Source organism: Aulostomus chinensis, chromosome 3, assembly GCF_037954235.1.
Source record: "Aulostomus chinensis isolate RoL2024-O1b breed Wild chromosome 3, RoL_Achi_v1.0, whole genome shotgun sequence".
Lineage (NCBI taxonomy): Eukaryota > Metazoa > Chordata > Actinopteri > Syngnathiformes > Aulostomidae > Aulostomus > Aulostomus chinensis.
This window is the reverse complement of record NC_141322.1, coordinates 20,479,156-20,502,077: the sequence shown is the minus strand read 5'-3', so window position 1 is coordinate 20,502,077 and position 22,922 is coordinate 20,479,156. Positions and strand designations below refer to the sequence as shown.

At 40.3% G+C, this 22,922-nt stretch overlaps 1 protein-coding gene across 1 annotated transcript; it reads left to right on the top strand.

Moving 5' to 3' along the window:
- Positions 1-4,168: 4,168 nt before the first annotated feature.
- fkbp5 (FKBP prolyl isomerase 5) lies at positions 4,169-22,594 on the top strand. The gene is made up of 11 exons (XM_086199459.1): positions 4,169-4,472; positions 14,039-14,171; positions 14,294-14,438; positions 15,591-15,733; positions 16,656-16,770; positions 16,855-17,011; positions 17,471-17,561; positions 17,732-17,815; positions 17,909-18,094; positions 18,236-18,475; positions 19,555-22,594. The coding sequence occupies exons 2-11, from the start codon at positions 14,067-14,069 to the stop codon at positions 19,651-19,653; spliced, it is 1,365 nt and encodes a 454-aa protein (XP_086055585.1). The 5' UTR covers positions 4,169-4,472; positions 14,039-14,066; the 3' UTR covers positions 19,654-22,594.
- Positions 22,595-22,922: the final 328 nt, after the last annotated feature.

Here is a 22,922-nt window from a genome sequence, read left to right as displayed (position 1 = left end):
CGATATATTGGATTTCAATCAAGATCACAATATTTCCTGCCGGGGAATAGACAACAGGAACAAGGTGCTAAGAGTCAACAGTCAAAATAAATGTAATTTCATATTATTTTCAGAATACTTCTTAAGCTATCAGTAATATTGATAATAACAGGTTGTGGGTCTTCTGTCCACAGGGAACCTCTTGGTATTATTAGATTTTCTAATGCTAAAATGTTCAATATGAACATTAATTATAGTTGAGTCTTATGAGTGTGCCACATTTAATTAAACCACAGAAAACATTTTTTGAATATTTATGCAAACAAGCAACAGTTGGCGACATGAATCACAATGTAGCGTGTCCTGTGCGCTTTGCTAGCGGTAGTTACAACAGTAAAACCTCTACAAAACCAATACTGTGCTGATGAACTCTGCAGGATCTTACAATATTTTGTCAAATGTCATTCATAAGATTAGGAACGCCTCTCGCTGCAGTTCAGCAGCGCCACAAATTACAGCCTCCGAAGTGATCATAGGAATGAATCATCACCCCACCCAGACAGACTCCATAAAAACAGAACATTATAATCCTCATGAAGGGAAGAAATACAGCAGGTTTATGTAATGAGCTGGCAAGGGAGCAAATATTTGTCACTTGTAAAATCAGATAAAAGAGTGTCACACACGTAGAGACAGTCACACTCCCGCAGCTCTCGTGTTCGGCTCAATTTCTTGCTTTGGAATTCTTTGCACTGTACTGGCAGCGTGTCTGGTGCTTGGTCGGTTACAATGAGAAGGTTATGGAGGGAAATTTTCCCCTCCTAGAATAAATGAAACGTTACCATAACCCTAAACTCTTTAGGTTTTCACCCTGATGTATTTCTGATGATGGATGGAGTGAGAGTGCTTTAAGGCAAGGCAAATTTATTTGCATAGCACCATTCATACACAGGGCAATTCATAGTGCTTTACAGGGGTAAAGAGAGGATTGAAAGTTAGAATCAGTTTCAAATCGAAAATGTGAATTAAAACATTCAAAAAGCATTTAAAATCAATAAAACAGTTTAAGATCAATTCGACAGCAGACAAATCAATATTAAATCAATCCATCAATACCAAATCACCCAGATCAATCCCAAATCAATACTATAAGAAGGCTGCAGTAAACAGCAGTGTTTTCAGCCCTGATTTAAATGAGCTGACAGTTTGTGCCCCCCTCAGAGGTTCAGGGAGATCTTCATGTGATCATTTATTTATTCCACAGAGTAATAAACCTGCAACCCCATCACTTATTCAACATGTTTCAGGGACACTATGTGTTACCGTCGTCCGTGTCCAAGCCGTAACTCCAGATCAACCCCTCATTTTTTTATTTGCTGATTTTATAACGTCCCACGGCAGCCATATTGGATTATTGATTAGTACACAATCTCAAATATCTCTTTGCCTTGATGGAGTGGTTTTATATTTTCGTCCATCTACCAACAAGACAGGCTGCTTTACGGACTAGTTTTTACCTCCACCAAGAACACAGCGCTTTCCAGCAGCATCTGGTTTGTCTGTTAGCTGATTTCTCAAAAACTAAGGGGGCGGATTGTCATTAAACATGATGGAGAGGTGCAGCATGAGCCAAGGAAGCACTCATTACATTCTCTTTTGTCAGATGTGGTTCATTCTGTGAAGAATGGTATTTTTCAACACTGGGTCTGGCTGATTCTGCCTGTGTGGAGGTATGAGCTCGCGTTAACGAGCTGTCTAATTGTCCTAAACAGGATCCTCGTTGCTGTTGGTCACTGTTGCTGACTTCCTGTAGCAGCTACATGAAACTACTTATTGTTTTACATAGTCTTATCTACATCTTATATACCTTCACGCATTCGCTTAATATTTCAGTCTGTTCATGTGGCAGCCATATTGGATTATTGGTTTTACAAAATGTGGTATGTGCCTTATGTGAACTGTTCATTGGTGAAGAGGGAAGGGCTTGCTTGCAATTGCTCTCTGTTTTACTGTGAGACAGCAATGTGCAGTACTGCGATACACTGCTTTAAACTGTGGTACAGTAAAGCAATGAGTCATCTGTGATGGGAAACACGTTAAAAGACAAATAACCAGCCAGAGGGGAAACACTTGATGGCCCTGAGAGCTCAACACACTGCAATTTAACACAAGACAAGCAAGTAGAGAAAACGTCTTCATCAGTTCTACGAGGGAACTCACACAGCACACGCTGTAATTCCATCACACAACAACGAAAGCCACAGTTTGGCAATTCAAATGTTTAACTAAAGCAAAAACCATATACGTTGATTTTCCGACACTGCTGACGGGGAGCCGACACTAAAAACGTCATGAGATGTACTCTGGTCTAAAAACCGCCACAAAAAATTAAAAAACAAGCACATCCAGATGTGTTCCTCACTTTTAAGTCCCCTCTGGAAACACTTCACTTATTTAATGGACTTTGCAGCATTTCTGTAATTTGTGTATGTACCCCATATGTTGGGAACATGAAGCCCTTTAATCTTAGTTGTATCTTCATAAATCGCAGGTTGTATAATGTAGATTATTAGACTTAATCCCACTGTTTGCAGTGAACTAACCGGTGCAGTACAAGATGTAATATTTGTATTATAAGTGTTCTCGTACATATTGTACATGTACCAGATCAAGTTCATCACTTTCCTAAGCGCTCTGGAAACACATCTGTTGTTGACTTTGCTACGTAACTGTAATGTAGTGTGTGTGTGTGTGTGTCTGTATGCATCATGTTTTTCCATATGCATCGAATACAATTTGGTGAAAACGTGTTCTGAATTTGCTTGTGTTCTGTTTATTTGTAGGTTTCTGTTCTTTAAACTGCAGTGCGTTGAACTCTCAGGGCCACCGTAGCAACTTAATAGGGAAGTGACTCAAAATTATTCCCTGAAGTTCTCAAGTATTTAAATTACAACGCAGAAAGGGGTACTGCATGCTCTACTCCTTTATTACTTATATTCTCCTGCCAGATGTTCTTTGCAGATTCATAATTGACTCAATATAACACGATGTATTCTACTTTAAGTTTTATCAGATAAATTATCACTTTCTCTCTCTGACTGTAAGCATATTCTGCTCCCTGAATGAGCTCTACTTATTAGATGGAAAGCTTGAATAGCGACTGTTTTATTTTGACATCATAACCAACTCCTACCACTTTTCAAATCAAATCGGAAATCATCTTATTGAGATTTAATTTGGAAAACAAGTGCTCACGATGTTTCACTGACCAAGAAATATGCACCAATAACATCCTGCAGAGAGCTTTTTAGGACAGTCATCCACCGTAAATTATTTCAGTATATCATTAACATTTTTGTTTAATACTTCAATATATTCAAGCCAGTCGCGCAGTGACAGTTAAGTCCCCACCTTATATTGTTTTGGTCCTTTTATTTAAGATCAATCTTTGACTTGCAACACAATAGGTTAATGTGAAATAATTGCATAAAACAAACACTGTTTGCCTCGTAACCTAATTGTAACAAACGTACTTTACAAGGAAGTCTGTTGAAACATGGCATCAATTGTTTTGAAAAAAAACGAAGAAAAAAAACAACAACCCCGACAACTTGTTTCGGGGTAAAATGTGAAAATGTAATGTAAAAATGTCAGTAAATCACAATACGGACACTGTGAATGGTCGTAGAAATCCCTACCTTCAAATAAATTAGCCAACACAACTTGTATCATACATTAAAAGTCCGGGAAACAAAGATGTTTTACCGTCTCTTACAGACACAGTAATCCGCCTCACTGCGCTTCTTATCGGCCAGTGAGGTGTGCTTGCTTGGGGGCTATTTCGGTGCTACACATCCCGTCAGTGTGCGCTGTGTCGGCGGCGCGGCTCTTACAAAGCCGTGTTGATGATACTGTATGTGCCGTCAGCTGACCGGATAGGAACAGCCTGCTGCGGTACAGCCTGTTCCCAGCCTGGCTCGGCACGGAACGGGTTACAGGTCAGGGTGTCTATTGGAACACAGTGTTCTCATCAGTAGCGGCAGCGGTACAGCTACAGTACAGCCGGAACATTGTGTTACTTTGTGGCTGCTTTCCAAGACCTGCCCTTACACCAAACGCCCTCCCACAACTCTCTCTCTCGCTCTCTCTCTCTCTCTGTCGCTCTGTCTCTCGCTCTCTGTGCATTTGGTGCGTCTCTCTCTCTCCACCGGGGTCATTTTCAAGTCTGTGCTCCATGTGGCAACCGCACCGGCACGCTTGATGTCATTAGAAAGAGATGAGGGGAGAAAAAAGATAAAAACAGCCGCTACATAAGAACCACATGGACAGAACATCTAGTACCCTGGATGAGCGATGAGGAGGGGCGAGCTTGTCATAGAGGAATAGATACGGTTAGAAAAATCCACCACAAAAAGTGCAATTTCGGCGTTTCACCGGCCGTTTCTGGGAAGATTTTTTTTTTTTTTTTTACAAAAAAAGGAACAAAAGAAAATGTGAGTCATTTATTTATTCTCTTTACGCTGCTAAAAGGAAATTGATTAATATATGAAGTTGCCTGTTTGAGAAAGAGACACTTGTTAGAGATACATTCATCATTATTAATTATTTTCCTAAAAGAAAAATATCCGGCCGATGAAAACGTCACGTTTTGTCAAACAGTTTATGATTAAAATATCAATTGTGTTGCTGTGAGATGTGTTGAGGTGAACGCTCCGGTGAAGGTGTCACACGTGCAGGGGCATTTTAGGTTACAGTTTATCCCAGTGTGCTCTGGAAAATAAGGGCTGATAAGACTCCCTGTGTGTGTGTGTGTGTGTGTGTGTGTGTGTGTGTGTGTGTGTGTGTGAGAGAGAGAGAGAGAGAGAGTAGGTGAGAATGGGTGTAAATGTGGCACTTGGCTCTGCTTCCCTTTGGAGGTGGATGAGGACAACAGTTTATATCCAGAATCCCTTTAATCTTCATAAATTACAGGTTGCATGTAACAGTTTTTGTGTGTGTGTGTGTGTGTGTGTGTGTGTGTGTGTGTTCAATTGTATATGTAGTCCCAGTGATTGTGGTGTGCTGATTCATTTGGAATCAGCCGGTGCAGAACAGGACGTAATGGTAGTAATATGTGTGTCATGGTACATATTGTACATGTATCCTATCTGATGAGGTGGTGATACAGAATCCCCTACTGACATTTACTGCGGCAGTCATTTTAGCAACTGCTTCTGGGTCAATCATCAATGAAGATTAATACATTAACTCCTCCAAATTAAGAAAGAAAAACAAAACCCCAAACAAAAGAAGTCAGCGTCAAGGTGCACCCTGAGATCTCCATCAACGCTCTGGAAGCACATCTGCACCTGAAACCATCCATGTACCGTTCCTTTTTTTTTTTCTTTTCCATGTTCTGTGGAATATTTCCTTCGAAATGAATGAACATGGCAAATAAATGTACAATCTCACACTGGTGAAAAAAGTTTAAAAAAAAAATCCTGGATCTGCCCCAAAATTCTTCCTTGACTCACGCTCCACCCCTCTGCCAAGTTTCATGAAAATTGGCTTTTTTTCCTGTTTTTGTGTGTGTGTGTGTGTGTGTGTGTGTGTGCGCGCGCGCGTGCGTGTGTGTGCGCGCGTGTGTGTGAGATATCCATCTCACAAACAAACAAAAAACAGTGAAAACACTATGACCTCCTTGATGGAGGTAACTATAGCGACCAGCTCTTTTCCTTTTAATGGGTCCAGCTCTTTACCTTTCATTCACTGACACAGAACGTCCTGTCACATTAAAGCAAATGGCCACTGAAAGTACTCAGAGCACAAAGCCTTGTTACGGCAGTGGGATTTCAGGTTAACAAAGCTTCTCTCGTGTCAGACAGTATGTTTGTTCAGGATGTCAGTAGCAGCAGAGTACGAGACACAATGTACAGATAAACTGTGTGTGTGTGTGTGTGTGTGTGTGTGTGTGTGTGTGTGTGTGTGTGTGTGTGTGTGTGTCTGCCTCATTGTGTGTTCCTGAGCAGGGTGTCTGACTGACTTTAGGTACATGCAGTCTTCATGGCATCCTGGCTCATCTGTAATGGTTTTCAGCTCCACTCCTCCTTGTGTAGTGTTAATGAAATTAATGTTTTTAGACATGAAAAAAGATAAAAAAAGAAGAAAATGACATTCATGGATTAAATTGCTAATAATGGGATTTTTCCAATGGATGTAATTCATCATAGTGTTCACACACTTGCTTTATGTAAACCAGATTAGTGTTCTATAGCAAATTTCAAGACAATGTAGATTTTACTAAAACCCTCATCCAGTAAATGAAGCTGGCTTTTAGGGGGGGGGGGGGGGTCTCAGATTGGTGAACACCATCAGGCGTTGCTAGCGGGGAACTGTGAATAGAGGGAACATTGTGTTCAGATGCACGCACACACACATACACACGTTTTCATCACTTCTAACAACATTTCATGGATTTAAATTAATTTCCTGTGACTTAACTTGAACTATAATGACTACCTGCCCAACCTTCACCTTAACCCCAAGCCCTCACCCTGCGTTGTGGTGGGTGAGGGGGTAGGGTCACGTTTTTTTTTCCCTACCAAATAGAGGCAAGTCCCCGTAGTGTAGTGTGTTGACTGATTTATGTCCCTTATGAAGAATACCTGGGGCTGGGCATGTAAACAATGTGTGTGCCTTGTCCCATCACATGTGCAGGTTTAGCAGCTCGGGTGTTCTACAGATGGCGAATGTACATTTTTAGAGCAAGTGAAGCCTGACACGGTGAAGTGGGAGGGAAAAAGATGGCGTGGCAGACAAACAAAGGAAAATTTGCTTGCAAAAATAAAAAGAACTATTATACATGCTGCTACATTTGTACTATACGCAGTACTGTTGAGCTGCATGTGCAACCCCATTACCAGGCTCGAGTGTGTAATAGACCCCCAGGAGCAGTAAAGGATGCAGTCACTTTTATAGCAGTACAAGCAGAGAGCGATGAAAAAATGGTGCTGCCAGGGAGCCCCCCCCCCCCCTTGCAGAAATACACATTGAACTTTTTGTTTGCCCACCTGCCGCTACAGCATTCAGATTCAAAAATCTCGCAGCCAACAAGTGACAAATTAATCCAAGATCTTCAAGATAAGATGATTTAGGTAAAAATGTTATTAAGTTTCCTAAGACAAATATTGTGACCACAGAATACACTCCCTCTCCCCCGTGCGCACACTTAGTCCCCCTTTAAGGGGTGTCAGGTTACACAATAGTCCCGTTTCAGTTCAAGCCAGCAGAATAAGTAAAAGCTTTAAACAATCACAAATGCATACGGCTGGCTTTCTTGTTCCAACTTCTGTTTACAGCACCCTGGAGGTATTGGTTACAGCGTACTATACAGTAAAAAAAACAAAGAGCCAACAGAGAACCTGATATTTTCCCAGTTAACTGATCTCAAAGATGCGTGAGGGTCCTCTAGTCTCTCAATAGTCTGACTGACAATCAGACACCAATCAGTCTGGGCTAAACTTAGCACGACACATCGCTAACATGCTAACGTCTGACAGTGTTGGGTTTCGGGGTTGTATGTAGGATTATTATGGTTCAGTATGAATACAAACCTGCACATATAGACAGTGTAAATTAGCAATGTTGTGACTGAGAAGACATTTAACAGAGAATCCTGCAGCCACGACCCCCACGAGCACAGGCAGAAATCGCTGTTAGCCACTTGTATGTAACATGCCATCGCGCTTTTAGAATCAGCAAATTCACCCACCACTAGAGTAAAATACCCAGATTTTGCTGGTGCTGGGTGCTAATTTCCAACCCTCTGGGTTACCCAGAGGCAATTATTCTGCACTAAAGTTTAAAGGCCTCAGAAATGAAGTTCTGAGTAGCGTAGAGGTAGAAGCTCTCCTCTGTGACTTAAACAGTTAACTCTGCATAACGCTGAGGGCATTAAAGTTGGTGTTAGCTGAAAACCTGATGCGTCTCACACACCTTTGAAGATGTTTCTGTGCTGGTATTACACACTGAAGGTATCTAGCTTTGAGTCTCTGTGCTACCGTCCAGAAAGTTGGATTACCATCATCTACATTTATATATATAGCCATCTGATTTAAACCTTTACTCGTTTTCCACCCCATTTAGATGAGGTGTGATATGGTGTGTTAATAATTTGTATAATCTTGAGCTGACGGACAAAAGAATTGTGTGTAAATCAAATATACGCTCATGATCTAATCATCCCGTGAGCTTTGGTCATATCTTCACGGTCACACGCTGACAGGACAGAGGAGAAGAGGACAAGACAGGACAGGAGAGGAGATGAGGACAGCGATAGACAGATAAGACACAAAGAGCCACCGGAGAGGTGAAGAGGAGGACAGTATCAGATAGACCGATAAGACACGGAGTTAACACAGTTTGTCACAGTTCAAATGTAGCCAGAGTGACTGGGAGACCTGTTGAAAGCAACAGTTGAAAGCAGTTGACCCACCGGACTGGAACTTTTTTTGGTAGAACACAGTGTCTTCCATCTTACATGGATTTTACTGCGAAATCAAGATTTCCAGGTTGGAATAAACCCCCCGTGTCTCAAGAGCCGAACGATGCCCCTGGGGAGAGAATTTACCATAAGCATGCTAACAATGGGCTGGCTGTTCAACATACAGTTTAGCAAGTTTTCCTGCTGGAAGGATACTGGTGTCCTCTCTTAATCTTACTTGATTCCCTCTTATTCATTTCATGGCGTGAGCGTTTATAGGGAGTGGTACTGGGTGGTATTCAGAGGAGTGTGAAGGTGGGCGGTGTGTGATTGATTGTGGTGGAGTCTGCCAAGGGGTTAAATTTAAAAAAAAAATCCCAGTCCAGAACACAGTCACCATGGCTGTGCATCATAATTCATCCAAATTTTCACTAACATCATGTGGAATGTCCTGAATGTCAGAGAGGACAACTGATTAAGAAAAAAAAGAAAGAAAAACAATTATATCACATCTGCCTCTGCGAAACGTCTGAATTGTCTCTGTGGAAATGTTAAGTGGCCACAAGACCACTGTTTGATCGGTGCTGAACTTTTCCTTTCCCCTCACATGACTCCCTTTAGCCTCCGCAGTAAATAGGAGCAGGATTTCAGATGCTTCAGGGTGCTTTGAAATCTTGTTTGCTTCAGCTGGATGACGATCTGCTCTGCCCATCAACGTCTGTTAAAATGCTCTCAAAATGTCCAAATATCCAGACCAGGGAGTTGAACTGTTGGTCGTGGCTCAGGTGGGACAAGGAGACGTTTCCCTGCAGCTTCTTTTTTTTTTATTTAGTCCTGTCAGTGATAACTGACATGGATTTCTTTGTGGTGAACCCTGATGTGTCTCTTTAGGTGGATTATTGTTCATATGATCTTTTTTTTTTCGTCTCATTGTAATGTTTATTGTTCATTTTGATCATCAAACTTCAAAAAATGGTAATCAACGTTCATTCTTGGTCTAATTTTATACAAATAAAAGTAAAACACTAGTGAGGTGAATTCTTTTCACAAGAACACATAAATCACGCGTCTCTTCAATCACTGACTTATGAGTGGCTGTCGGCACCCGGAGCGATAACTAATAAGGTCAGTGTCGGAATTTTTCATCCGAACATCCAACTCATCATCATTTGTTGTTCGCGCCTCTGTCCGGATGTGTTAAACTTCCGCACGTTCGGACGTTAGTTTAACAGTTACACTAACATCACAGCGTCCAAGAGCAGCTGATGCTATGTGAGCAAGTGTTTATTTGTCAGCTGTTTCATGTGATGATAATCACCAAATCATTTTTTACAACATGTTTAACATGGGAAACAAGCTTTATCACTACCTTCAAAGATTATTGTGCCAGGGCAACATTTAGCAGCTGGAACACAAACGTGTCATTATAGTTTTATTACTCGGGCAAAGCCGCTGCTGATTTCTTTCCTTTACTTTTCTTTCTTTCTTTCTTTCTTTCTTTTTTTTTTTAACCACAGACGTCTGAGATGCCGCCTGTGTATTTAGCCATGGACATCACGTTGTTTTGGAGAATGAGAGCACAAATTCAAGGAAAATGATCGAAGTAATAAAGTGAGAAGCAGTGCCATTTTTTTCATTTTCATATGCAGTCAAGTGCTGAAATGCTGAATGTTAGTGTGAAACAGCCTGTTGCTGAAAACATTATATTTCCCTACAAAAAATCCCAAACATATTCAGAAGCTCCACACACCTGTTTATGATTAGAAAACAATGTTTTTGGGGGAACATCACATTAAGGGACACGCCAACACCAAAACATGCAGTTTTATCACCGACTCACATTCCCTTTAAGTCAGAAAATGTCTTTAATGATCCTGCTTTTCAGGTTGTAGTAGGAGACAGTAGTTTTGTTACTTTATCTCTACTCAGATAAGATCAGTGCTGAAGGTGTCACATCAAGATGTGTCAAGATTGACATTAATTTACTTTTTTTTTTCTTCATATTTTCGCTTCTCCAATCGTCTTTCACAACACTTTCTCTTTTCCACAGAAATAATTTGTGTGTGTGAGTACGCGTGCGTGCTTGCATGCGTGCATGTGTGTGTGAGTCAGTCCTCCCTACACTACCGGCTGGGTAAAGTGAGCTTAGATTTATAAGGTGTCGAACTGAAACACAGAGAGAAATGTGGTAATATAAGAATCAGAAGGATGACTTAATTTGCAGGATCTTGACACTCAGGAAACCAAGAAAAGTAGACACATATAATCTTACATATATTTGTGACATAAACGAACAATATAAATGCATACGTATGGATTCATTTCATTCATTGTCTAAGAAAATACCAGTAATAGCAGCTGTTATAAATTATTGTACTGGTCTGTTCAGTCCTGGAGGGATGTATTTCTGTATATAGACGTGTGTGTGTGTGTGTGCGTGTGCGTGTGTGTGTGTGTGTGTGTGTGCGTGCGTGCGTGTGTGTGTGTGTATATTCTTGTACTTGCTACATATTGAGGACTAGAATACGTATTTAACTAACAGAGAGAGAGCATTTTTGGAAAGTGAGGACATTTCAGCCGGTCCTCACATCTTCAAAGGGCCGTTTGAAGGTTAAGACTTGGTTTTAGGGTCGAGGTTAGAATTAGGATCTGGTTTGGTTTAGGGTCAAGGTTAGGGTCAGGCAGTCAGTTGAGATGGTTAGGTTTCGGGTGAGGGGCTAGGGAATGCATTATATCAATGAAAAGACTCACAAAGATATAATTACAAGGATGAGTGCGTGTGCGTGCGTGTGTGTGTGTGTGTGTGTGTGTGTGTGTGGGTGGGTTGGAGGGCTATGGACTACTAGATTATGCAGCGTTGGGGAAAAAACAGACATGCAGTCTAAAAGGCTGATAATAAATCAGTCTGTCCCCTCTATGTAGCTGAAACCTAATCAAGTTTCACTTGTCATCACATATATTTAGACCCCTGTCACTCTATTTATGAGTGTTGTGGGAAGCACGGTGTGTTTGCTTCACACATGATGGCTTTAGAAACAAGACAAATCAAAGACTAATTCTGAAGCTATCCTATGGAGTATTTGCTCTTTAAAAAATTCATTTTTCCTTTCCATTACAATAAAGCAGCCATTTTTCTTAGGTCCTGTTGCACAAAGGGTCATAAAACTTGTGAACATAGTGTTCCTCGCTGTTACAATATGATGAAAGCAAAGCTTCTGCCTTAGACTGAGATTTACAGTTATGTAATTACTTCATCAGTGGGGGATAAGAGAAGGTGTGCTACGGCACTTACGGGGCTTTTGCAACAAAATTGGTAATGTATGTTTCATACGGTACAAGGCTTCAGACACAGCGTCCTTAAATAGTGGTACGTTATATAATATGGAGGAAAAGGTGGTATTTATTGCATGGATTATGGGGATCTGGTATTGATATCGTTGTCTGATTTTCCAGTAAAGCCCCATCAATTATTCCCTGTGTAATGGTCCTTGTTGCAAGTTTGTTCCGAATTGAAAAAAAGGAGGCAGGAGGGTGGCGGTGATGTTTGCTCTGGGATTTTTCTGTAGTGGGGGGTTGTTGCTGCACCTAGGAGGTGTGATTCAGGCATGTGCTGCTAGAATGATTATGAAAAGGAAACTTGACAATATGAAATAAAATGAAACTTGACTGTAAAAGAAGCTGTGGAACATATTCACTGACACCTATTCATTCATATTTGGATCCATTTCTTACATAGGGTGCTGATTATTAGCCCTGGTGGCAAACTTAGTCAGTTTGCTCGGAGCACTTCATTTTTCTATACTTTTTTCTAAAAAGAGCTCTAAGACTCTGTCATTTTTATGAAAAACAATAACAGTTACATCATTTGTTGCACCTTATTAGAGTCCTTTCCGTCATTGTGGTATTTGAGTGTGGGATCTATATCAGGTGTAGAGAAAGTAACTTGAGGGGGCCCGGGCAGCGTAGCTGTCTCGTCTCCTTGTGTTGCCTTTGGCGTGGTGTGTGACCTGGGAGTAGTACCTCCTCAGCTCGGTTATGGGGAATAGTGGGATCCTTCCGTGTGCTACACCCTGCGGTGAAACCTGTCGCCCTCAGGTGATTTGATTTGTCTGCTGACTCCAGGGAAGCGTGTGCTAATTTTGGTGCTCCCCAGAGTGGCTAAGGAGGTGGAGCAATGGACCAGCTTGGATACGGGGTTGAATTGGCAATGTACAATTATAGAGAAAACATGGAAAAATAGACTTCTCAAAAAAAAAAAGAAATACGAGAAACATTTTGCTCATCAGGGTTTAACCACTTAACAGCACCAGCCTTCTTCTTCCTTCCCAGCTCTTATACAAACTGGGTGACTTGAGTCCCAAAGGGTATTTAAGCTGGTTTGTTGCTGTTGTCGAGTCATGAGCAACAACAAAATCAGAGTTAACTTCACTGACGAAGCAACTTAAACCCCTGTTGCCCCGTCATCTGCCTCCGTTAAATATAGCGTCGGTTGTACTTGCTACACCCACTTCAGATTCACTTGACTCGTAGCTAGTTGTTAGCTGTGTTAGCAAAACATCAGTTGATTATATCTCTCATAACAATCTGCTCCAATGGTGTAACATTTTCCTGATTACTATTTGAATCAGTCAAACCCGACACCTCATCTGGAAGAGTAAATAATGAAAATGATTGAAGCAAAGCAAGTTTTACTCAAGCTTTCACTTTTAATATAAGGTTTCATGTATAAATCCCTTTAAATTCCTGTTTCACCATGTGGGAAAAATGACATCGGCAGGGCTGCTGTGTAACCAGACGGAGAGAGAAGAGAGGTGTTTGCCAGAAATTACAAGAGTCTGTTAGTGAGACGGAGGCACGTCTCCGACACAGCTCATTTTCTTTGGATTCCTGCATCTGAAAAATACCATTTTAGAGTCAAAATATTTAGAAGATATGTGGCTTGTGAAAAAAAAGGCTCCGTTGTATACTTTTGGGACTACTCGAGTCAAAAGATTCAGTCGTTGAACGTATGTATGGTACGGAGGAAAAAGTGTTTGCATTAAAATCATAGGGATTTACTGATTTTTTTTTTTAACCACATTTACAGTTCTTTGATTTTCATACCAAAACACTTTATCTTTTGTAGATGTAACTCTGGTGTTTCTATAACCTGATTTAAAATATTATAGTATATATTTTTATTTCTTATAGCATGTTACTGGCACATTTGATGTCACCGTCAGGCATTGCTTCTTCAGAATTTTTCTGTTTATTGTCCCCTCTTGACCCCACACCAATGAAATTAGATATAGGACCTTGACCCCTTTGTCCCAAGTTACACATGACACCCTGTACCTTGGCTACCCAAGCCTGATAGTAAAGCTGTTAGAATTCCCTTCATTTTGTTTCTCACTATTTGCCTGTCAGTCCTTTAATCCTCTTATGAACGAGTCAGTCTTTAGATCCCTGCGATGACGTGACATTTAAAAGACTCTTAATTGCAAAGTCACAACGTGTCATGAAATTCCGAGGCAGACAATAACACTAAGCACCGGTGGGCGTTATTGAAGTTGCTGAAATTGCTAACACAAGGCTTGTGTTTTTAAATGCCTTTTACAGTTTCACTGTGTGAACCCTCGATGCAGAAATGACCACGGATCAGGAGCAGCCCATGGACAGCCAGACAGCCACGCCTGTTTTTGCTGCAAAAGGCATCGATGTAACACCTAATAAAGACCAAGGAGTAATCAAGGTATTAAATTGAAATTTTCACATTCAATTTAAGGGATTTAAGCCAAAGCTGTGACATGTTAATGACTGCACTGTTCTTCTCTGTCACACTTATTTGATTATGGCTTGTTTTCCCGTCTCCAGGTTGTGAAACGTCAGGGACTCGATGGCGAACGACCAATGATTGGAGACAGAGTGACCATTCACTACACTGGAAAGCTGCTCACTGGGAAAAAGTTTGACTGCAGCCGAGATCGCAAGGAATCTTTTTCCTTCAATGTTGGGAAGGGTGGGTGACGACTGACGCGAGAAACGTGTTACTGTCTCCTCTGTTAGTGCATGGTCGCTGTCTTTTCTTCAAAGGATTTTTTTTTCTTCCCTTTTCTTTTAAAGTTAGCATTTAAACATGAAGCCACCTCTCACCCAACGGCTGGTTTCCTTGACTTATCAGAAATACAGGAAACACAGAGGCCTGGAGAGGAAATCATCGTCTCAAGACCACATTCACGACACTGAAGGCTCAATATGCTATTGAATGCACACGGGGAAAATTCATTCCCACACACCATAAGATGAATGTATTTGCTTTACAGCCACTACAAGACACCAGCTTTTATCTGTGACTTCAGTGGAGCTCTAAACATAATCACAGAGGAATAACTCATCAAAGAAACACTCTTAAAGCATCTTAGCAGGCAACCGCAGAGTCGAACAGATAATATTGGTTTTTACGCGTAGCTGGCTATGAGATCTACCAAGAAAAACACCAATAGAGATACTGTAAAAAAAAAAATCACAATGGTCTCTGTAATTCAGCTCAGTGTCTCCAACGTCACCTCACACTTCCCGTTGACTTGATAATAGAATTTGTCGTAGTATTCAGTGTCCATCCATCCATCCATTTTCTTCTGCTTATCCTGTTAAGGGTCGCTGGGGGGGGGGGGGGCTGCAGCCATCCCAGCACCCTTCAGGCGAGAGGCAGGGTTCACCCTGGACAGGTGGATTCAGTGTCTTAAGTTTTTTTTGTTTGTTTTTAAAGATGCACACAATTAAAATTCACATTAAATGCCGTGAGAACCCTGATGGCTCTGCAAAAACCGCCTCGTTTTTTTAGGAGGTTTCATATTTGCTCGTTTTAAGATGAATTCATTTGCTTTTATGGGCAAAAAGTGAAGAGATTTCTTTGTGAGGAAGATTCACACTTATATGAGTATTAAGTATCGTCTGATTCTGTTGCCACTGTAGACTCACGATGTTTTGTGTGGTGCAATTGTCTTGATAAAATATTGCAGTTGCCATCAAATAACGGCTACTCATCTTAAAAACGTCTTGTCAGGATTTATTTACCTCTCGCTCTCTCTCTTAAATCAAAACAAGCAGTGCTACAGCAGGAAAGGACTCCTTAGAACCTTTAAAAAAAGGTTTCTTTGTCTGCTTTCAGGACAAGTCCTCAAGGCTTGGGATATCGGTGTGTTATCCATGCAGAAGGGTGAGGTGTGCACACTGTTGTGTAAACCAGAGTACGCTTATGGAACTGTTGGAAATCCTGACAAAATTCCTCCCAGCTCCTCAGTGCTATTTGAGGTAGGTATGCTAGGCAGGCGCTCCTGCCATTTTGTGTGTGAGAGTGTGTGTGGGTCTCTGTGGATGGAGCTCACTGGTCATAAACTTTACTGGTTTGTCTATTTTAATCTTCCTCAGTCACAGTTATCCAAGTATTACTTCCACCAGCCTGCCTGTAGTTCAGCAGGGATAATTATCTGCCCTCTATGATCAATAATAATTATAATTAAAGAAAAAGCAATCCAGATTCAGGCTCTCGACTGCTCTGTTTAAAAGTTACCTCAAGGACAAATCGCAGCCCTGGAAATGAATCTTCTCCCATCAGTAAAATCCTTTTATCTGGCTTTCCATAGTATCAATGTGCTAAATGTTTCATATGGTATTAAGTGTGAAAAGTTCAGTGTTAACATTCAACATGACCACTCATTACATGCTCTGTAAATAGTCATAAATATATTCTTTGTTTTTTAGTACTCACTGTAAATCTCACTTACCCACTTGTGGGTCGGTCATTCCAGAATCATGCTTTGCAGCCAAAACCATGTTCAAACCCACATAATACTAAGAACCCTGCTTCCAATGATGCCAAATATGTCTGGCTAATTTTAAGGAAAATTATGTGATTTTAAATGGTTATGTACGATTAAAACATCACCTTGGATTGTTGTTGTTGTCTCAAACAGGTCAGCAATGAGATAAATACCTGTCGATTTAGCGATTTTGATCACAAAAATTCTACCTGCAATTTATGTTGTGTTTTTCCTGATTTATCTGGCAACTCCTACTTGTTTTTGTTCCCCGCCTGTTATGTATTCGCTTTTGTCCTCCTACACCAAACACTCGTTTCTTTACACTGCACACTGCAGAGCTGTGATTCTCTATTTTCTTTTACAACTCTTATTTGTGGAGAACAATTTTCTGTTGCGTGTCAACAACAAAACAGATGGAGTTGCTCAGGTTCGAAGGACAGATGCTGACGGATGACGGCGGCATCGTAAGAAGAATAAAGGTCAAAGGTGAAGGCTATACCAACCCCAACGATGGAGCAATGGTTGATGGTAAGATCTTCTTTTACTGACATTTTGTGAGACACTTAATGGGTTACTGAACATCTCACTGAATGTGTGTTGCGTGACCTACAGTGCACCTAGAAGGGAGCTGTGGCGGTCGATTGTTTGACTGCAGGGACGTCCGCTTCACTGTCAGCGAGGCCGAGGATAAAGGTGTTCCCCTGGGAGTGGACCGAGCCATGGACAAGATGCAGAAAGGAGAGTGCTGTTTACTCTACTTAAAACCAAAGTAAGTTTCCACAAATCTCCACATTTAAGTTCTCTCATTTCACTTTAGTCCATCTTTTTGTTGGATGTTGTTTAGTAATAATTTGTGCTGGAATTTTCATGCTGTGATCTGTGGTTCTTTCCTATTTTCCTTTCAAACCAACATGCTGTTATGTTCTTAGAAAACACATCTTACTTCCCACTGCTTAATGCATTCCAGCACTTTTTGTTTTTTTTAAATTGGACATTTGAATGTGTGGTAATTTTTTAAACGATGGTAATGTTTTCCTAAAATGAAGATACCATGCCAGTGTTATGTCCAAAATCCAGCTGAGATATTCCAATAAATTGTATTTGTGGCCAGGATTTAAATGTCATCACAAATGGGATTCCCCAAAATGTAAAATTAATGTCAAATGTTACTGGACCAATTTATTTTATATTCATTTTTTCCCTTTTCTTTTTTCCCCTTTTTCAACAGGTATGGTTTTGGAAGCAAAGGAAAACCTGAGTACAAAATTGGACCAGACAAAGACCTCGTATATGAAGTTACTCTCAAAGACTTTGAAAGGGTGAGCTCCAAATGTTTAAATTCATCAGATCAGATTTTGTGTTATTTTGGGGTTTATTTTAAATAAAGAAACTGAATAGGAGCCTGTCTTGATAGACCAAAGAAAACTCCAAAACTCCAAACAAACCCAAACTTGATGCTAGCTTCATTTTCTCACTGTGTTTCTTCAAGGCTAAAGAATCTTGGGAAATGGACTTACATGAAAAGCTGATTTTGGCTGCTGAAGTGAAGCATAAAGGGAATCACTATTTTAAGGTACAGTCTCCTTGCTGGTCTTTTTTAATTTAAATGTATTATTATTACTTTTTAAAATGTTTTGAAATAACGATCATTATCCTTGTGTATTAGGGGGCGCGGTACTACCAGGCTATCATCCAGTACCAGCGCATTGTTTTCTGGCTAGAGATGGAGTGTGGTACCGACTTGGAGCAGCAGAAGAGGATACAGGACTTTGTTTTGACAGCTCATCTCAATTTAGCTTTGTCCTTTCTACGACTAAAAGAGTTCTCACTTGTAGTAGAGAACTGCAACAAGGTGAGGCGCTTCTATTTCATTGTATAACAATGCCACAGAACATCCTATTATCTGATATTCTACATATATTTATAATTAATAAGTCTGTGTGTGTGTGCGTGCGTGTGTGTGTGTGTGGGTGGGTGGGTTGGTTTATTCAAGGTGATGGAGCTCGACGAGTGCAACGAGAAAGCTTTGTATCGTCGTGGGAAAGCCCGACTCCTCCGAAACGAGTTCAGCCTGGCCATGGCTGATTTTCAGCAAGTGCTTCAAGTCAATTCTTTGAATCGAGCAGCTCGTGTGCAGATTGCCATCTGTCAGAGCAGGATGAAGGAATATCATGAGCACGACAAGAAGATCTACGCCAACATGTTCCAAAAATTTGCAGAACGGGATGCTAAGGTCTGTCAACTCCCTGTTCTTGGCTGAATGTAGAGAAACAGTCAGGCTGACTAGAAAAATGTGTGTGTGTGTGTGTGTGTGTGTGTGTGTGTGTGTGTGTTTTAAATTGTCAGTTTTTTAAAGAATCCTCTTATTTTTCCAGAATTTGATGTCATGTAATACTTTTTTTGTGTATGCTTAAAAAATACTCATGATTCATTGCATCATTTCATCTTTAGTGAAGAAGAATTATCTAATCTAAGAAGTGTCTGAGTGGGCATAATTTTTGAAAAAAGATTGGAAAGTTAGATATTTCGGTGTTGCACTTAATATTTACAGCATATTTAACATCATATTACATCTGGCTTCAGTAATGTACCTGGGTGCTGATGGTGTGACACTGAGGGACAAACCTCTCACCATGTCAAATAGATTATCCCGTAAAATCCTTTGGTATCAATGATAATCATTCATTTAGATATACTACATTATATTAAAGCTTTAATAGTCATTTCTTATTTCCTCTGTGTGGATGTTTGTGTTCTTTAGTAGTATACTGACCCCTAGTGGTCGTTCACGGAACATAAGGAGAACTGAAGTAAAAAAATCCAATCTAAATTAAGTCAGATTTTTTTGGTGTCATTAGTTTTAAGTTAAACTCATTTTCAGGGGTCATGAAGACTGCAGTGGACTTGCTGAGATTGTCTGTATTTCTACTGGGGATTTATCAGCCGATATGCACGCGTTTGATCATCATCATCATCAATAACTAAGGCGGCATTCACTGATGCCAGTCGGCCAATCTGTCAATCCAGTCGTCAATTTTGTACTGGGTGTGTGTGCTGTTCTGCACTGCCTACCTACCACAGATTTCTCCATGACTCTGCTAGCGTGACGTATGCAACATACTGTCACAAGTGCCATGCACATATGTGGTGTGATTTTCAAACAAAAGTGAAAGAAAATGGCAGTTGTGTGGGTGTATTGCAGTGTCTCAGAGAAAGCTAACTATCTCTAATTTCTGCTGTCTAATGGCCTACTTCATCATCAGGGTTTTATTTTAGACTCTCTTAATATCTCTTTTACTCTCTCTTCACCAGAATGGGAAGATGAAGAGGAGGCGAGATGACAGCATGAGGGGCAGCATGAACGGAGAAGTGGGCATCAAACGTCGACGGAGTCAAGACTGTCCTTCGTAACGTTGACAAAGAAGAAAGACTGGCCCGAGGGAAGCAGAGGCAGGAATGAAGTCACATAACAGCCTCGAATTCAAACTTCTTTATCCCAAAATCCAATGTTACCATTCCTGTGCATAAAGGAGAGAATGAGCAGGGACGCTTCTCACTGTCACACAGACTGTAAGTGTCAGCCTGCACCTCCTGCTGGAACAAGGAAAGAATCTGGGAGAGAAGATGGATGAATACTTCTTTTTTTGAAATAGGTTATTTCTTAATAAGACAAAAGAATTCAAAATTCGCAGGGGAGGCATGGCTCAGAGGTAGAGTGGCCGTCTAGCAACTGAAGGGTCGCCAGTTCCATCCTCGCTTCCCCCGGTGACCATGTTGAAGTGTCCTTGAGTAAGACACTGAACCCCTAATTGCTCCTGATGGGCCCTGTGGGGGACTGGCGACCCATCCAGGGTGAACCCGCCTCTCACCCACTGTCAGCTGGGATAGGCTCCAGCCCCCCGTGACCCTTAACGGATAAGCGATAGAAAACGGATGGAATTCAACAGTCTTTGTTATCAGGCTACTGTGTAGAGTTGCAATATGCCTCCTCAGTGTGAACCCAATTCCAAAACCACGCTCATTGGTTTTCAGACCTCTGACTTGTATTTGGTATTAAGCCTTTCTCGGGCAGCTGCATGCATTTGTCACGAGGTGTTTGGGATTCAGACTTGAAACTTTTACTATTTTTTTTTAATGTATAACATGTACTTTGGATAAAATCTGTAAGTTATGTGAGCTCCATGGTATTTTGATGAAAACAAATCAGCTGTTCTTTTTCTTTACTTCTGTTTTTTTTCTTAGTCTTTCTTTGTAACTTAAGAAGACAGTCCACATTCATTTAATGTTTGGACAGCGCTAAAACATGATTGATGTCGAACACTACTTCTCCTCTGAGTGTAACCGTCAAAATTCAGTGGAAAACAAGGAGACAAAAAAAGCACAAATAACTGATACAAAATATTAACAGAAATAAATCTGCAATGCTGCCTTCGGGCAGCCCGTAGACCTGAAAAGTAGATTTATAACTCACGTGGTTGTAGCTTTGCTATAAAAACAAATTAGTACATTTTTTCAAACCCACAAAAAGCATAAACAGCAATGCAGAGTCGATTTTTTTCAAAAATACATTGCTTTCTTCTTGAAACCCAAAAAAGCAGTACTAAGGGGGGGGGGGGATTAATCTGGTTGATAAAGGATTATGATAAATATCTGTAGGACACCTATTGGAGTGATAACAGGTTTTGTATGTCTTGTTTTATTTTTATTTTTTTTATTTTGTAATGTGAATGTAATTTGTCTAATAGCATACATGATAGTCTCTCCTTCATTCACTTACCTATTTATGGTTTGTCTTTCTTTTCCAGGTAGGAGCTATCAGCCTATTTGCTTGCAGAATACACATATTACTGAGGACATAATGGTGCTGTTTTATTTAAAAATCCAGGTATATTTAAACTAATCATCTTGTCTGATGACCATCTTTTCTACATAGTGTTTTTCAACCTACATTCCCATAATATGCTCTTTAAAAATGCCTTTAAAGAAAGGGATGCTACCATAGAATGCATGGATTATACTGGTTTTAAATTTAATTGCATATGTTATTTTCCCACCCTGTGAACTAAATGTTAAGTATTAATAGCTGACAGGCCCTTTCTGAAAAATTTGCGAGTGATCAGACATGTAAAGATCAGTTTTAAAGAGTGACTCATTTTTCAACTGGTGGCAGCTGTAAAACAAATCATTGAAGAAATACGAATATATATTAAATTATTGTAATTATTTCTGCTCCTGAGCTGTGGTAGGTGTAGTGATTGATGAATCAATATTTATTCTTCTGTTGCACTCCCTGTATATGAATAGAAAATGGCACCAACAGCATGGCACCATTCTCCACATACACACGCAAACAATCAAACAAACAAAAAAACTTACGTTGGAATGATACACATCATTTTACATCTGTATATTTCTTGCCTCAATCACAGAACAAGTGTCTCTTTACGTCACTGCATCTATTTTTTTACTGTGTGAATGTTAGTAAATAGTGGACAATGATGCATTTTTTTTGCAACGGTCAAATAATGTTATCTTTTTATAAAATGTCTGGATTAAACCTGGACAATAATCTTACGATGTTTTATAAACATTGGTTGGTTCATAATGAAAACCTTAGCTGTCTTAAATATTTTGTGTAAAAAAAAAAATCAACTGTGTGTGTGTGTGTGTGTGTGTGTGTGTGTCAATATACAGTATATTGTATGTTAGCAAGGTTTGTAAATGGCTTGTTGCTAAATGTACTGCTGGCTCTAAACATTCAAACATTTTGTACGGTGGACATGATCATGAAGTACTTTTTCTAGCAAATATAGTATTCAGGATATATATCCAAGAAGGGTTGGGTCAAGGATGAATAGCAACAACAAAGACGCTAAATAACTCCCGTCCAGGCTTGCAGAACTGAAGAAGCCCCTTTTGGATGAGAGGCGGAGCTTCTTCACGTGTTCGTAACCCAAACGACTCCTCCCTCTTTGGATAATCATGATCTGCATCTTCATAAAATTGTGGACTATACTTAATATTTTTTACCACATTCGATGAGAATTCCTCCCTTTTTGTAACCTGAAAATGTAAATCACAGGAAGACTTTGGAAAAGTTAGCAAAACTACAGCTGGTTAAACTGCATGGTTATGTCGTACAAAATGTTTACCAAAAAAGAAGAAAGAAGAAAAAAAATCATGAAAACAAAACATTATTAATGTTTGTAACATGCATGTATGTTCATGCAACAAATATTTTCAGAAAAACTATTCAAGGTACCTTTGTTCATGTCTTCATTGTATATTTTTTTACATATATGTTTTTTTTTTGCACTTTAAAAGCATCAAATAAATCCAAGATTTGAATTCATTGAAAGATGTCAGTCTTCATGCAGCATGGCTCAGAGGTAGAGCGGCCGTCCAGCAACCCAAGGCTGGCTGGTTCAATCCTCACACGTCTTCGTGACCACATCCAAGTGTGCTTGAGGAAGATACTGAGCCCCTAATTGCTCCTGATGGCCCTGTGAGGGACTGGCTACCTGTCCAGGGTGAACCCTGCCTCGCGCCCAGTCACATCTGGGATAGGCTCCAGCCCCCCTGCAACCTTTCATGGATAAGCAGTATAGAAAATGGATGGATGTCACTCTACATGTTTTAGTGTAATATGAATTAATGCTGATGACTGTTTGAATGAACAG

Coding starts and splice junctions, on each gene's coding strand:
- fkbp5 (XM_086199459.1), top strand. CDS start 14,067: ATGACCACGGATCAGGAGCAGCCCATGGACAGCCAGACAGCCACGCCT. Junction 17,816..17,908: donor AAGGGAATCACTATTTTAAG/GTACAGTCTCCT, acceptor CTTGTGTATTAG/GGGGCGCGGTACTACCAGGC. Junction 18,476..19,554: donor TTGCAGAACGGGATGCTAAG/GTCTGTCAACTC, acceptor TCTCTTCACCAG/AATGGGAAGATGAAGAGGAG.